The following is a 14,242-nucleotide window of genomic DNA, read 5'->3' as shown; positions in this document are numbered from 1 at the left end:
AACCCTTTAAGGCTTGAAGATATGTCACTTGATCTGAACAATAGGTATTATAATCCTTATTTTCCAGATGAAGGAAGTCTTCTTTATTCAGTGTGAAGGGATTGAGCAACTAGCTGCCTAGTACCGTCAAGGGACAGGGTAGAGGTGCCTCACTGATGGTACATGTGACGCAACAGACTGTCACTACCTTGGATTGGTGTTCCTGAGACCATTGTGGCCCTGAGGTCCACTAAAGGAACATGTGCTGTTCTGCGGCTGCACTGGAATGTTGTTCTAGACCTCCCACACACTTTGCATCACAAAATATTAAAGTACAACAAGTCTGCTCTGAGAAACAGACTATGACAAAAAAGCCTTATCAGGGGAAGAAAGCATACGGACTCTAGTCCATCAATTGCAAGATGCGTTAATTATTTTATGGATAAATAAGAAATCGGAATAATGCTGCCGTGTAAACTACAACGTACTGTTGATTGTAAGACATCCTGATTCTGAAATCACTTGATTTGATGATGTTAGAGTGTTAGATGATAGAATGCGAAGGGAGAGAGTCATGATAGAATCGATAAAATAAGGTATTTGTAGCCATATGTCCTCCTTTTATGCTCCATCAAGAAGGTGAGCCGTAGTTTCCCAGGGCCCACTAGCCAAAGTGGGGTTGCTGGAACTCCAAGTACCCGCCTTTTATGAGTCCTGTTCCTTTCCCTCTCTGTGATGTCCAGAGGCTCCACAACCCCCTTGGGCTCCCTCCCAGCACTGCCACACCAGGTGGCTCTTTGTTGATCTTCTTATGCTCTAGACCAGCACTCTGCAATGGAAATATGCTGGCCACCTGCCTAATATTCTTGTAGCCACATTACTGGGTACAAAGAAAAAAAAAAAGAAAGTAACTTTAGTAATACATCTTATTTAACCCTGATATATCCAAAATAGTATCATTTCCACATGTAAATCAATTTAAAAATTATTAATGAAATATTTTACAAGCTTCCCCCCCACTCCCTGTTAAGTCTTTGAAATGTGATGTCTATTTTATATCTGGAGCATATCTCCTTTTGGACCCTACATTTTCATGGGAAATAGTTGACCTGTATCTAGATTTCAAAACATTTACAGTTAAAAAAATTGATTCACATACCCAGCATGTCCCAAACATACCTAAAAGCTTTTCAATAACCAAATTGAGTATCAGTTTTAAAAATTAAACTAATTGAGGGGCGCCTGGATGGCGCAGTCGGTTAAGCGTCCGACTTCAGCCAGGTCACGATCTCGCGGTCCGTGAGTTCGAGCCCCGCGTCGGGCTCTGGGCTGATGGCTCGGAGCCTGGAGCCTGTTTCCGATTCTGTGTCTCCCTCTCTCTCTGCCCCTCCCCCGTTCATGCTCTGTCTCTCTCTGTCCCAAAAATAAATTAAAAACGTTGAAAAAAAAATTAAAAAAAAAATAAAAATTAAACTAATTGAAATTAAATCAAATGAAGACTTGTGTTCCTCTGTTGCTGCATCTCAAGCTCTGAATTGCCATATGTGGCTGGCCGGTGGATACCACATTGTATAACACAACTCTTTTTTTTCTCCTTCTTATTTTAGAGAAAGATAGAGAGAGCCTGAGTAGGGGAGAGGGGCAGAGGGAGAAAGAGAGAATCTCAAGCAGGCTCAGTATGGGGCTTGGTCCCACGACACTGGGATCATGACCTGAGCTGAAATCAAGAGTTGGAAGCTCAAGTGACTGGCCTCCCTGGGCTTTCCATGCCTTCACTGCTGGAAGTCTGATGGGCTCCACATCTTGAGTCAGGCTCTTCCCCGTCCCCAATCTCAGAGCCTAAAGAAGAATTTTTGCCTGCAGAAAGCCCGCTGCTCCTTCCAGGCCAGAACATAGCTGACCCTGGAGCCCTGGAGAGTTCTAGGAGTGCTTTGAGGCCTCAGCTGCCCACTGCCTTCAATACATTTCTCTGCACTTGTCCCATTTGGATGTTCTCTTCTGCTGTCAGGGTTATTGAGGTGAGGTGAAGGGTAGAGACCTTGTCCTAGGAATAGGTCCCTGACTTAGGAGAGGGGCTGGGGCAAATCCTGTGGTTGACTCTGCTTTGAAGAACTCAAATAGACCTCTCACCTGCTATACTTAGCTCTGAGGCCCCTCTCCATTCCCCTGCCAGGACAGTGCCAACCTACTGTGGAGGCCTCATGGCCAAGTGGGCCCTTCACTACTGTGCGCTGTAGCAGCTGACTTGGTCCCAGCTCTAGACATGTCTGATCCCCAGGTACAGGCTGAGCCACATCTATTGGGTCTTGTCTTTTGCCTCCTGGCTACCTGGACCCACCAACTGGCCTTGCTGCTTCTGGGAGATTTAAAGGGCCATTGCCATGGCTTTCCCCACTTCATTTTTCACTTTTTCTCCTTTTGGAAGCCAGTCATTTAAGGTTTAGGACATTGAAAGGCAACCACATATATGGAGGGATTTAGAAAGGTGCCACATAGACCTTCAGTGTCTGCCTCAGAATGATCTCTGGCAAAGGGACACAATATAACAATGAAAACATACGTGTGCACGCGCGCGCCCACACACACACATACAAACATACCAGAAAACCCTGGAGAAGGGGGAGAATCTGATTTCCAGAGCTACCACATTATAAGATTCAAATGTCCAGGTCTTTTTTTTTTTTTGGAACACAAGGCATAAACCACAAGAAAGTTATGGTCCATTCAAAGGAAAAAAAATAGAAACTATTCTTGAGAAGATGAAATGGTGGACATACTATACAAAGACTTTATTTTTTATTATTAAAAAAACGTTAATGTTTATTTATTTTTGAGACAGAGACAGAGCACAAGTGGGGGAGGGGCAGAGACAGAGAGGGAGACACAGAATCTTCGCTCCAGGCTCTGAGCTGTCAGCACAGAGCCCAGTGTGGGGCTCAAACCCATGAACCATGAGATCATGACTTGAGCCGAAGTCGGATGCTTAACCAACTGAGCATCTAGGCCCCCTTAGACAAAGACTTTAAATCAACAGTCTTAAAGATGCTCAAAAAGCTCAAAGAAGACCTGGACAAAGTCAAGAAAATGATGTACGAATGAAGTGGAAATATCAACAAAGATATAGAAAACATAAAAAGGAACCAAAAACAAATTCTAAAGCTGAATAGAAAACCCAAATCAAAAATTCACTAGCGGCATTCAAAACAAGATTGAAGCAGGAAGAACAAACAATCAGGGAACTTGAAGAAGCGACAACTGAAATGATCAAATCTGAGAAAAAGAAAGAAAAAAAAATAGAAGAAAAGTGAATAGAACCTAAGAGACCTGTAGGATACCACTGAGCGGACTGTGGGAGTCCCAGAGGGGATGACAGAGAGAAGAGGGTGTAAAGATTTTTTAAAGAAATAATGACTGAAAACCTCCCAGAGACATGAATATAAATGTCCAAGGAGCTCATCAAACTCCAACTAGGATAAATTCAGACCCTCCCACCAAGACACTTATAATCAAACTCCCAAAAGATGACGACAAAGAGAAAAATCCTAAAAGGAATGTGAACGAAGCAACTGGTCACATACAAGAGATCCCCCAAAATATTATCAGAAGATTTATCTCAGAAACCTTTAACATCAGGAGGTAGTGGATTGATATATTCAAAGTGGTTTTTAAAAAATTGTCAATCAAGTATCCTACATCTGGCAAAACTATCCTTCAAAAAATCAGGTAGAAATTAAGATATTCTCAGATTAATGAAAGGCGAGGGAGTTTGCTACCACTAGACCTCTCCGCAAGAAATGCTAAAAAGAGTCCTCCAGATTGTGATGACAGGACACTAGAGTTATTTGAAACCATATGAAGAAATAAAGACTTCTGGTAAAAGTAAGTACCTGGATAATGATAAAAAGATGGTACTGTTACAACCTTGGTTTGCAACTCTCTTTTTGTTTTCTACATAATTTAAGAAACTAGTTCATTAAAAAAATTATTACTATATGTTCTGGGACACACATGCATAAAGATGTAATTTTGTGACATTGATAATCAAAGAGAGGGGATAGAGATGTGTCAGAGCTGAGTTTCTGAGTGTCATTCAAATTGATCTCATGTAAGTTCGAATAAGAGTGTTATATTTTAGGATGTTGGATGTAATCCCCATGGGAACTACAAAGAAAAGTAGCTACAGAATGTACACAAATAGAAATGAGAAGGGAAAGAAACACTGTAATGACAAGAAGTCAACTACACACAAAAGAAGACAGTAATGCAGGAGATGGGGGGGGGAACTATAAGGCAAATAGAAAACAAATAGTAAAATGATAAAAGTAAGTTATACCTTATCAATAAATTATTTGAATGTAAATGAATTAAACTCTCCAATCAAAAGACACAGGTTGACAGAATGCATAAAAGAAAACCATGATCTAACTGTATGCCAGCTGTAAGAGACACACTTTGGATCAAAGACACAAATAGGTTGAAAATGAAAGGATGGAGAAAGATACTTCATTGAAATAGTAACCAAAAGAGACCAAAAATGTGTATACTAATATCAAACAAAATAGACTTTAAGTCAAAAAATATTATAAGAGACAAAGAAGAGACAGTACATATATATATACATATAATATATACATGTACATATAATATGTATATAATATATGTATATATTCTATATATTATATATGGACATTATATATATTGTATATATATTATATTATATATAAGGACATTATATATTAAAAAGCATTCAATATTTTGGCCCAGGTCATGATCTCGTGGTTTGTGAGTTCAAGCCCACACTGTCAGCGCAGAGCCTGCTTGGGATTCTCTCTTCCTCTCTCTCTGCCCCTCCCCCTTCAAAATAAATGATAAATAAACTTTTAAAAACATATTCAATAAAGCAAGAAGACATAAAATATAAAAATTATAAACACTGTGCACCTAATAATAACAAACATATACAGGGAGAGTACATATATGTATATATGCCAAAACTGATAGAATTGAAAAGAGAAATAGTTTTACAACAGTTGGAGACTTAAATACCACACACACAATATTGGATAGGACGACCAGATGGAAGATGAGTAAGGAAACAGAGGGCTTGAGCAACATAACATATCTAACAGACGTATTAGAACACTCAAGCTAGCAACAAAAGTGTACAGATTCTTCTCAAGTGCACATGGGACAATCTCCAGCATATGTCAGGCCACGAATTAAGTCCCAAGAATTAAAAAAAAAAAAAAAAAAGATATAGACATCATACCAACATTCCACTTCAAACACACTGGGATGACGTCAGAAATCAGTAACAGAAGGAAACTGGAAAATTTGAAAATTGGTGAAAATTAAGCAACATATTTGAAACCACTGATAGTTAAAGAAGAAATCACATGGGGAAATTAGAAAATCCTGAGAGATGAATGAAAATAAGTGCCACATACCAACACTTATGGGATGGAGCAAAAGCCGTGCTAAGGGGAAAATTATGGCTGTAAATGTTTACATTAAAAAACAAGGATCTCAAATCAATAGCCTGACTTCACAACTTAAGGAACTAGAAAGAGAACAAAATAAACCCAACTTAGGAGAAGAGGGGAAATAAAGATTAGAGCAGAAATAAATAGAATAGAAAAACAATAGAGAAAATCAAAAAGGTTAACAAAACTTCTTTCAAGAGCTTAACAAAAGTGACAAACCTTAGCTGGATTGACTAAGAAAAAAAAAAAGAGAAGCTGCAAAATACTAGACTCGGTAATGAAAAATGGGACAGGACTACAGATACTAGAGAAGTACAATTATAGGAGAATATGATGAAAAACTGTATGCCAACAAATTGGATAACCTAGATACAGGGACACATTCCTAGAAACACCAAATGTACCAAGATTGAAACATGAATAAATAGAATTCCACATTTTATTTTGAACTTTAATCCTTCCTAAATTCTTGAAGCCTTAGTTTGTTTCTCTTCATTCGTAACACAATAGGCATCCAGAAAATTTGTTTTCTAAATTCCACTATTGCAGCGTCTTCTGAAACATGATTGACATTTTCCTTTCTAGATTAAAAAATGGTTTTTATATCTTGAAATCTGAAGTTTATTCAGACAATATTTAAAAGACTTTAAAAAATTACCATGAAGCAAGGTATTTTAAAACCACTGTTGGTATTTAATTCTAATGTGTAATTTTATATTTTGAGGCTATATTTTATTGAATTTTTAAAATTTACTTTGAGAGCTTAGCATATTAGCAATAGAGCTGTAAGCAACTATGGAATGAAATCCAGAAGTCAGATTAGAGTCCCTTAGGCCAAATTTGACACAGTTTGAATTTAAAACTGAACTTGTCAACATTTTAAAATCAGGAGAGAACACATACAAATCCAGAGGATGTGGCAATACCGGGACTGAATTTCTGCCTGGCAACAACTGGCTATACTCACTCCCTTCAGGCCACTCTCCAGCTTCCCTGCTCCCCATGGCTCCCTATTGCCTTGCACCAACCCACTGCATCCATTGGCATAATCCTCTGGGCCCTGCGCACCCAGGCCAGCCCTCCTCCTCCTCCTCCTCCTTCTGCAGAATTGTTCTTTTTCTTCTGAAGGGGCCATGCAAGCTCTGGACCCATCTCCTGTCTCCTCAGTGTCCTTTTCTGCCAGGCAATGCCTCTTTCTCCTGTGTTCCACCTCTCTCTCTCTTACTGTCTCTCAGTTTACACGGGGAACGTGCCCCATAGCTCAAAACATCTTTCCCTTCCCAGTTGCCCAGGACTTCCAGTTTTACAGCCAGGATTGTCTCATTCACAGTGTCTACTATTTGACAGCATCTCGGTGGTTGTTTGCCAATAAAGGAATGGCCAGATGGATGAATGCCAATGGAACAGGGTCTGTTCTACCCATTTTACATGTTATTATTCTGCTTCTTGTTAACTTCCACGTGTAACTTTCTCGGTGGAATCTAGTAATGTTCAGCTGTTCCAGGCTGAAGGTGTATAAAACTCAAAATGACAACTCCTTAATGTATTCTGAAAACATAACTATTAAGAGAGCCAGCTTATGTGTGTTTGGCCCTTGACCACCATCGCCTCCCTGTGGGCAAACTTACCTGGAATTCACCTTGACCCAAAGGCTGCATCCTGAGCTTGGACCCAGACCTGGAGGACTTGTTGCTGGCAAGGGGGTGAATGGATGGGGAGCACGTGCAACAGAGGCTGAGCTCTTCCTGCCTCGGGCGACACTCTCTCCCAGCTCCTCAAGTTAGTGGAGATGGGCAGGCCTCTGACTTCTGTAATTTAATAGGAATTCGGTGTTGCCTCTGTGTCCTCCTCATTCCCCGCTCCACACTCGATCTTGGTACTTTGAAATCCTTACTGAATACTGGGTTCACACTGTGGACAATTAACAAAGTGTTCATTTTAAGCTTATTTTTCTGTAGTGCACCAACCTGTGCTTTCACTTGTAACCCATTTGTGTTATAAGGTTCCCTTCTTCTGTTGTCACTTCTCCATGAAACCTTGTTTATACAAAGGAGAGTGAGCCCCAGGCCAAGCTCTGTCCTACTCACCTAGTTCTGAAAGAGTCCTCTGCCTTCAAAGAGCAATGTCAGCAGCTAGGATATTGTTGCTGTGGAGGTTGTGCCACATGTCACAGATCACAGAAGGACTTCAAGGCCACCTGGGCCACCATGACATACGAAAAGCACACATGGGTCACAGCTAGGGCCGGGGCTGGAATGCATGGACCTAGGCAGCCCTGGGTGTGCAGGGCCAGCCTGAGTGTGGTCCTGTGGGGCGTCCTCCACCCTCCTGCTGACCACCCCCTCTGGCTGCCCTCTGAGGGAGGACAGGTGCCCTCCCTTCCCCCTTCATTCACATTCTGTGACCAGCACAATCCCTGTCACTGTGCTGTCCACGTAAGGGACATCTAGCTAGCTGGCAGGACATCTCTGGGGCTGCACCTCATAACCCTGCCCTTTGCCGGGACTGTTTCTGGATTCAGATTCACAACTTCAGACATAAGGGTAATTGATTCATTTCCACTTGAGCCTGAGTCCCAGCCACATGACTGAAGGGATGGGCCCTTGGGAAACCCTGAGACCACATTTCCTATTCTTTGCCCCTTGTCCTGGGTGGTAGTTCCATCACTGATAGTCTGTCCTCCAAGACATGTCCAGGGAGAAGCTTTCAGACAGGCCCGAATCCTGGGCCTCCTGGGCCTCCCAGGACAGGTGCTGCTGTAGCAAACTCCGGATGAGGGATATCACTCTTTGGCCTTAACTAGACAGAGGATCCCAGAGCAGCCGAGGGCCGAAGCCAAGCGATGCCTACCGGGAAAGAGGGAGAGGAGTGAGCTCTGCGATCCGGACTAGTCTCCGGGTGCCCTGCCAGCTCCCAGAACTAGAGACAGAGCTCTGGATGGGGCCGGGAGCCGCGGGGCTGTGGGGAAGCGGGGCGCCCTAGGCCGGTGGCCTTCAGCCTCGGACGAGGCTACTGCACCCCGGCGACTGGAGGACGACGCACTAGGTCCTCCTGCAGCCAGCCTGGCCTCCGGTCGCTGTCGCCTCCTTTGGGAGCGGAAGGAGGTAGAAGGGGGTGGGGCGGAGCACAGGCCGGGCCTAGGGGCGCAGTCAGGCCCCGCCCCGGCCCCGCATGCACGCCGGTCAACTTCTAGCTCAGTTCGGCTTGGGCCTTATCCTAAGAGTACCAAACGCTGACAGCCACCATGATCTTAGGTTACTGGGACATCCGTGGGGTGAGCGAGGGGGCACCGGGCTGGGGGTGGGGGTGGGGAGAGGAGGGGCGCGAGGGCAGCAAATGGGGCCAGCTGCCAATACTCCCAGAAGGTTCCAACTCTTGGCTGGCTGCAGTTCAGCCATTACCCGTCCTTCTCAAGTGGGCGTGTGTCTGAGTCCGTGTGTGTGTGTGTGTGTGTGTGTGTGTGTGTGTGTGTGTGTCGCGCGCGGGTGGCGGCTCTGGGAGCTGAATGAGATTATCTGCAGCAGAGAAAAGCAGGATGTCAGGACTTCTCTGATGTCTTCCTCGGGTTTCCCTCCCAGCGGGCTCACGCCATCCGCCTGCTCCTGGCCTACACAGACTCACACTATGAGGGAAAGAAGTACACGATGGGGGATGGTAATGGCATCCCGTCGAGTTCTGACTTGTGCCCGGCTCCTCCTGACTAGTGACCAAGCCCCCCATGCCCTGGCCATGTGCTGCTCACCCCTGCCACTCGCCCCAGCTGGAGCAGGGCCTGCCCTTCCCTAATTCCTCTGAGCTGTTTAGCAGCTTGGCCTTCCAAGGCAGGACAGAAGAGGAGGGTGCTGGAGCCCTTGAATCAGTAATCGGGTGGATTCCCCTTAGGACTTACCTTAGTGTTTTGTAAGATACTGCTGCGGGTTCCAGAGTCTTATAAGCGTTCTTTGTCCCCAAACATGGAATGTGAGACTTAGTGGTCCAGATTCCAGATCCACCTGTTTGGGGGGCTTTGCCACTGACTCCTCATCTCCACCCCACCCCCCAGTCACCAAAGGAGGTGGGGTCTGGGGAGTCTGTTTCACTCCCTGTTCTCCACCACAGCTCCAGACTATGACAGAAGCCAGTGGCTAGATGAAAAATTCAAGCTGGGCCTGGACTTTCCCAATGTAGGTACAGGGGTGAGAGTGATGTGGGGACAAGTGAGGAGGTGGGGGGTCTCCGCCATCTGCTTTCCCAGCTCAGAGGTTTCAGGATTTGCTGCCTTCTTCTCAGGCTTTCAGCTTCCCGGTTATCCGCCATGCTCTAGGTACCAACCCAGTCAATCATTTGCTGATTTAGTGCCTACCATGAGCCAGGCACTGAGAGTGCCCTTGTTCAAGGGAGGGGGTGCAGGGGGCCCGTGGCCTACCCACCTGCCCCTATTGCCCTTGCAGCTGCCCTACTTAATTGATGGGGCTCACAATATCATCCTTTGCTACATTGCCCGCAAACACAACCTGTGTAAGTGGGGCTGGGCACGGGATGTGGGAAAGAGGTGGCCATGCCCCTGGGCTTGCCTGGGGTGAAATGGTGACAGTGAGTCTCCTTTGTGTGGACTGAAGGTGGGGAGACAGAAGAGGAGATGATACATGTGGATATTTTGGAGAACCAAGCTATGGATGCCTCTAATCAGCTCACCAGGGTCTGCTACAGCCCTGACTTTGTGAGTCCCTTCCCTGGACCAGGCTGGGCTGGGCCGGATTTTGACAGGACTTTTGCGATCCCTCTACTTGACATTTGAGCCCCGTGGAGCTTCTGATCCCCAAGCCAGTCCCTATACTGTCGTCAAAGTGGCCTTCTTAATTCAGTGCATTAGATGAAAACTCTGACTCGGTTCTTGCTAACCTTAAGATAGAGTCCAGTCCCCAAGTTGGAAATTTAGTACCTAGACAGTGTGTTTGCCTTGTTAGCTCACACTGTCTCCTGACACCCCCAAGTCTGAGCATCTTTGTGCAGCAGGCAGCTCAGGGGCAGCCACAGGGCTTTGTACCTCTCTCTTCTTTCTCTCAATCTCACAAATTCTACATCTTTCCAGAAACTGCTCAAGTGCTGCTCCTATCTATCACCCACAAGGTAGACTATAGAATATCTTTCCACTAGGCCGTTTCAGTTGTGTCTTCTTTGCTTCTGCCTGATGCCTGAGTCCAGAGCTCTGCCAGGCTCTCACAGTACTCCTGGATCGGACCGGGTGGTGGTGGTGGTGGTGGGGGGGGGGGACGGTGGCATTTGAAGATGAGTGGTGAGTGGTGACAAATTCAGGGACAGTGAGGTGTTGTTCTCTACCTTCCCTCTGCCTCTCCCGGATGGGAGGTGGTGCCCAGTAGGAGTCTGCTGAACACAGATTGGAGAATTCATAGGCTGGACAATGGCCCAGCTCCAGTGGGGGCACTGGGGGTCATGCACAACTCAGGGGAGCTCTGCATCTCTGCCCAGAAAGTCTGTATCTGAGGGTGGTGATGGCTCCTCTGTGCCTCAGGAGAGACTGAAGCCTGCGTATCTGGAGTCCATCCCAGGCGAGATGAAGCTGTACTCACAGTTTCTGGGGAAGAGGCCTTGGTTTGCAGGGGAGAAGGTAAGGGGAATGCTTTGGGGATGGGGGTTGTCATTTCTCCCAGCTTCAGAGTTAGGTGCTCATTTGTTCTTTGCCCGTCTTAGATCACCTGTTTGGATTTCCTGGCTTATGACATCCTTGACCTGCACTGCATATTTGAGCCCAAGTCTCTGGACGCATTCCCCAACCTGAAAGAGTTCGTGGCCCGCTTTGAGGTGATTCCCCTATCGTCCCTACTAGTTATTTGTCGTTTGTCTTCTGTCTTTTCTCTGATCCTTTCCTAGTCTTAAACTAAAAGAAAGAATGGCTAGATGTGTGGAGGATTTGCTTTATGCCGGACTGTGCTCACATCTTACCTATATCGTGGGAAATGTAATCTTTACCACACTCCTGCATGGTGGCAGCACTGTCACCTCCACGTTACAGATTAGAGCAACGAGGCAGAAAGAAGGCATTTTGCTGAAGGTCACAGAGGCAGTGCAGGCTGTCCTGGGCTCCCAGGCAGTGGCTGGTTGCTATGGGCTGCAGTGAGTGTCTCTCCCTTTCCTGCACCAGAAGGTACGCTTCCGGACCTTTACTTGTCCGGGTCACACGCTCGGGACCACGTGAATGCAGCCGATGTTCAGGAGTGTGCGTGTCGCTGGCGTTAGTGGAGTGGAGACGGGGGAGGGCTGATACTGCATGAGAAGGACACAGACAACATTTACTCTGCGCCTCCGGGCAGCTTCGCTGCAACCTGATCCCTGCGTGGGGCTGCGCTGAGACCCCAGGTGTGTAGCTGGTACTGGGAGGTGAGGACATAAGCGGGGGCCCCTGCGGAAGGAGCTCATCTTGAGTCTTCTGTGGTGGGGCACTCTTCTTCCCTTACCTCCGTGTGTCCCTTTCCTTCCTCATTCCAATTACCGAAGATTCTGTATCAGAGATGGGAGGGTCCATTCATTGTAAGTCCTCTTTGCTGACGTGATCTTGTGCTGTGTGTGAGGCACTGTGTCAGGCACAGTGGGGAAGCAAGGGTCCCGCAGCCAGCGTCCTGGGACTCAGTGCAGGCAGAGGACCACAGGAGCACCCAGCCGTGTGGTGTGGGTGCTACCAAGTGGAAGCTGGGGGTGCACAGCCTGGGCCTCATCTGACGTCACCGGTCACCCTTTGCCACTCGCTGGAGGGCACAGAGTCTGCTTTATGAGAGATGTGGGGATTTGGGGCACTCATCCAGCAGGATTTTCAGCCCGCAGTCTGTTTCCCTGTCCCAGTCCCCATCGAGAGATCTGCTTTCTCAGCTGGTTTGTATCAGCGCTGGTTCTGGGCCCTGGTGACTGGGCTTGGGGATTATGCCAGAGCTCCTGGGACCGGCTGGCAGGAAGGACAAAGACAGCTGTGGGCTGCCGTGTGTGGCCTGCTCTGTACAGGCAGTCCCAGGATGTTTGAGTCCTTTAGAACTCACCGGGCCCTCCGTGTCTTGGGAAGACGGTGCTCAGGCATCCCTGAGTGCTCTGCCCAATGGCTGCAGCAGAAACTGAGAGGAGGTAGTTGGTGCCCATAACATTGGGCTCTGGTACCAGGCCAAGCAGTTGGACTTTTTCCTTTCAGAGAGGGTAATCAGGGTCTGGCCTGGCCTGACTGTCACGCTCCCTAGCCTCTCCCTTTCGTGCAGGTTTTGCTGAGTCACTGGGTGAGGTCTGGCCTCTGGTGCCAGCTGCCCGGGCTCATTCTGATCCCCCCTTTGTACTGGGGTTCCCTGTGTGGCAAACCCTGGGAAGCCGGGAGCCTCCCTTGGCAAAAGGAGGGTATTTGTAAGACAGAGAGGGACAGGGCCTCCTGAGAGGGTTGGGTGGGGAGGAGGGGGGCGGCAGAAAGAGCACAGACCCAGAAAGAGAGCAGCTGCACTCGAGCCCTTCCCCCCTACTCGTCCTGGGAGCCTGAGAGGCCCTGGAGCCCTTTGTGTGTCCGTCAGCTTGCCTTCTGATGAACGGAGAGAGTAGGACCTCTCGTGTGGGTGGTTGGTGGAGGTTCTACACCTGTGTCGTCGTCTCCGGTGGAAGTACAGCCCCCAGCACAGGGTAGAGTCTCCGGATGTGCTATCTCTTACTTGCCACAGTGGTCACAAGTAGCTGGAAGTTTAAGTTAGGCCAGGTGTGGATTAACAGGAAGACTGTTTTATGTCTTGACACTGGACCTCACGAGGACTGGTGCCATACTTGATGTGCCTCAGTAGGACTGCTTGAGCCCCAGCGGGGCAGCAGATCCTGATGGTGGGCCTTCTTTTTCCACCCGCAGGGCCTGAAGAAGATCTGTGCCTACATGAAGTCCAGCCGCTTCCTCCCAGGCCCTCTGTTTCTAAAGATCGCCTCTTGGAGCAACAAGTAGGCCTACGCGGGAGGCGATGGGAGGGAAGAGCCAGAGCTGTGGCTGCCCTGTCTCCCCGAACAGCTTTCTTGCTTCCTTGTCCTTTGTACCATTCCTCTGTCCCCATGAAATACCTTATGGGCGCCCCCCCTTTTCCCGCTCCCTGTTCCGTTTTCATCCAGGCCCTTTGACATGGGCTCTCCACTTTGGCACATTCCCTTCCCCACCAATGTCAGCCCCTGTGCTAGAGCCAGCCAGACCATTCTTCCCTCCGTGGTTGCTCTACTTTCAGGGGCCTGACTGGCTCCTGGTCTGTAGTGCTCAGCCCCGAGCTCCCCGGCACTGCCCTGACGCCCAGTATGGCCTGATGTGTACTCCTGGTTCCCCCAGGGTGTCCCTGCCCAGCCCAGCCTGATCCCCAGTAAAGCCTTACTCAGCCCTGACACATCTTGTCTTCTTCACTCCTGGCCGTTTGATTCAGGCCCCACTGTGTTTTGTGATATGCGAGTCCCATTTTCTGTTGTGCATTGGGCCGGCTTGGTTAACGGGGATGTGTGTGTGGTGCCCAGAAAGGGGGCATGTAGGGTCCTAAGGATTCTTGTTCATTTGTATCTCTATTTCATATACTTCTGTGCCTCTGCGTGGGGTCTCTACAAAGAGAGAGAGGCTCTTCTGTGTCTGGGTTCCTATTTCATTCAGCATTCATGGAATGCCTCTTGGGAGCTTGTAGTAAGAGTGCTCTGTGTTGTGGTTCAGGGGCTCTTGGGGGTTGGGCAGTCCACTGATAGTCTGGGATCCTGGCTGACTACATTCTGTCACCCTTTCCTGGGTGTTTTCCCTGCTTTAGATA

At 47.6% G+C, this 14,242-nt stretch overlaps 1 protein-coding gene across 1 annotated transcript; it reads left to right on the top strand.

Moving 5' to 3' along the window:
* The first annotated feature begins 8,150 nt into the window (after positions 1-8,150).
* On the top strand, positions 8,151-13,835 carry LOC131490916 (glutathione S-transferase Mu 4-like). The gene is made up of 9 exons (XM_058693329.1): positions 8,151-8,212; positions 8,380-8,576; positions 8,973-9,116; positions 9,561-9,625; positions 9,893-9,959; positions 10,061-10,161; positions 10,975-11,070; positions 11,154-11,264; positions 13,324-13,835. Exons 1-9 carry the CDS (start codon positions 8,151-8,153, stop codon positions 13,411-13,413), a joined length of 933 nt encoding a protein of 310 aa, XP_058549312.1. The 3' UTR covers positions 13,414-13,835.
* Positions 13,836-14,242: the final 407 nt, after the last annotated feature.

Source organism: Neofelis nebulosa, chromosome 2 (genome assembly GCF_028018385.1).
Source record: "Neofelis nebulosa isolate mNeoNeb1 chromosome 2, mNeoNeb1.pri, whole genome shotgun sequence".
In the NCBI taxonomy this organism is placed as follows: domain Eukaryota; kingdom Metazoa; phylum Chordata; class Mammalia; order Carnivora; family Felidae; genus Neofelis; species Neofelis nebulosa.
The sequence above is the reverse complement of the archived record's forward strand: the minus strand, read 5'-3'. Positions and strand labels throughout refer to the sequence as shown.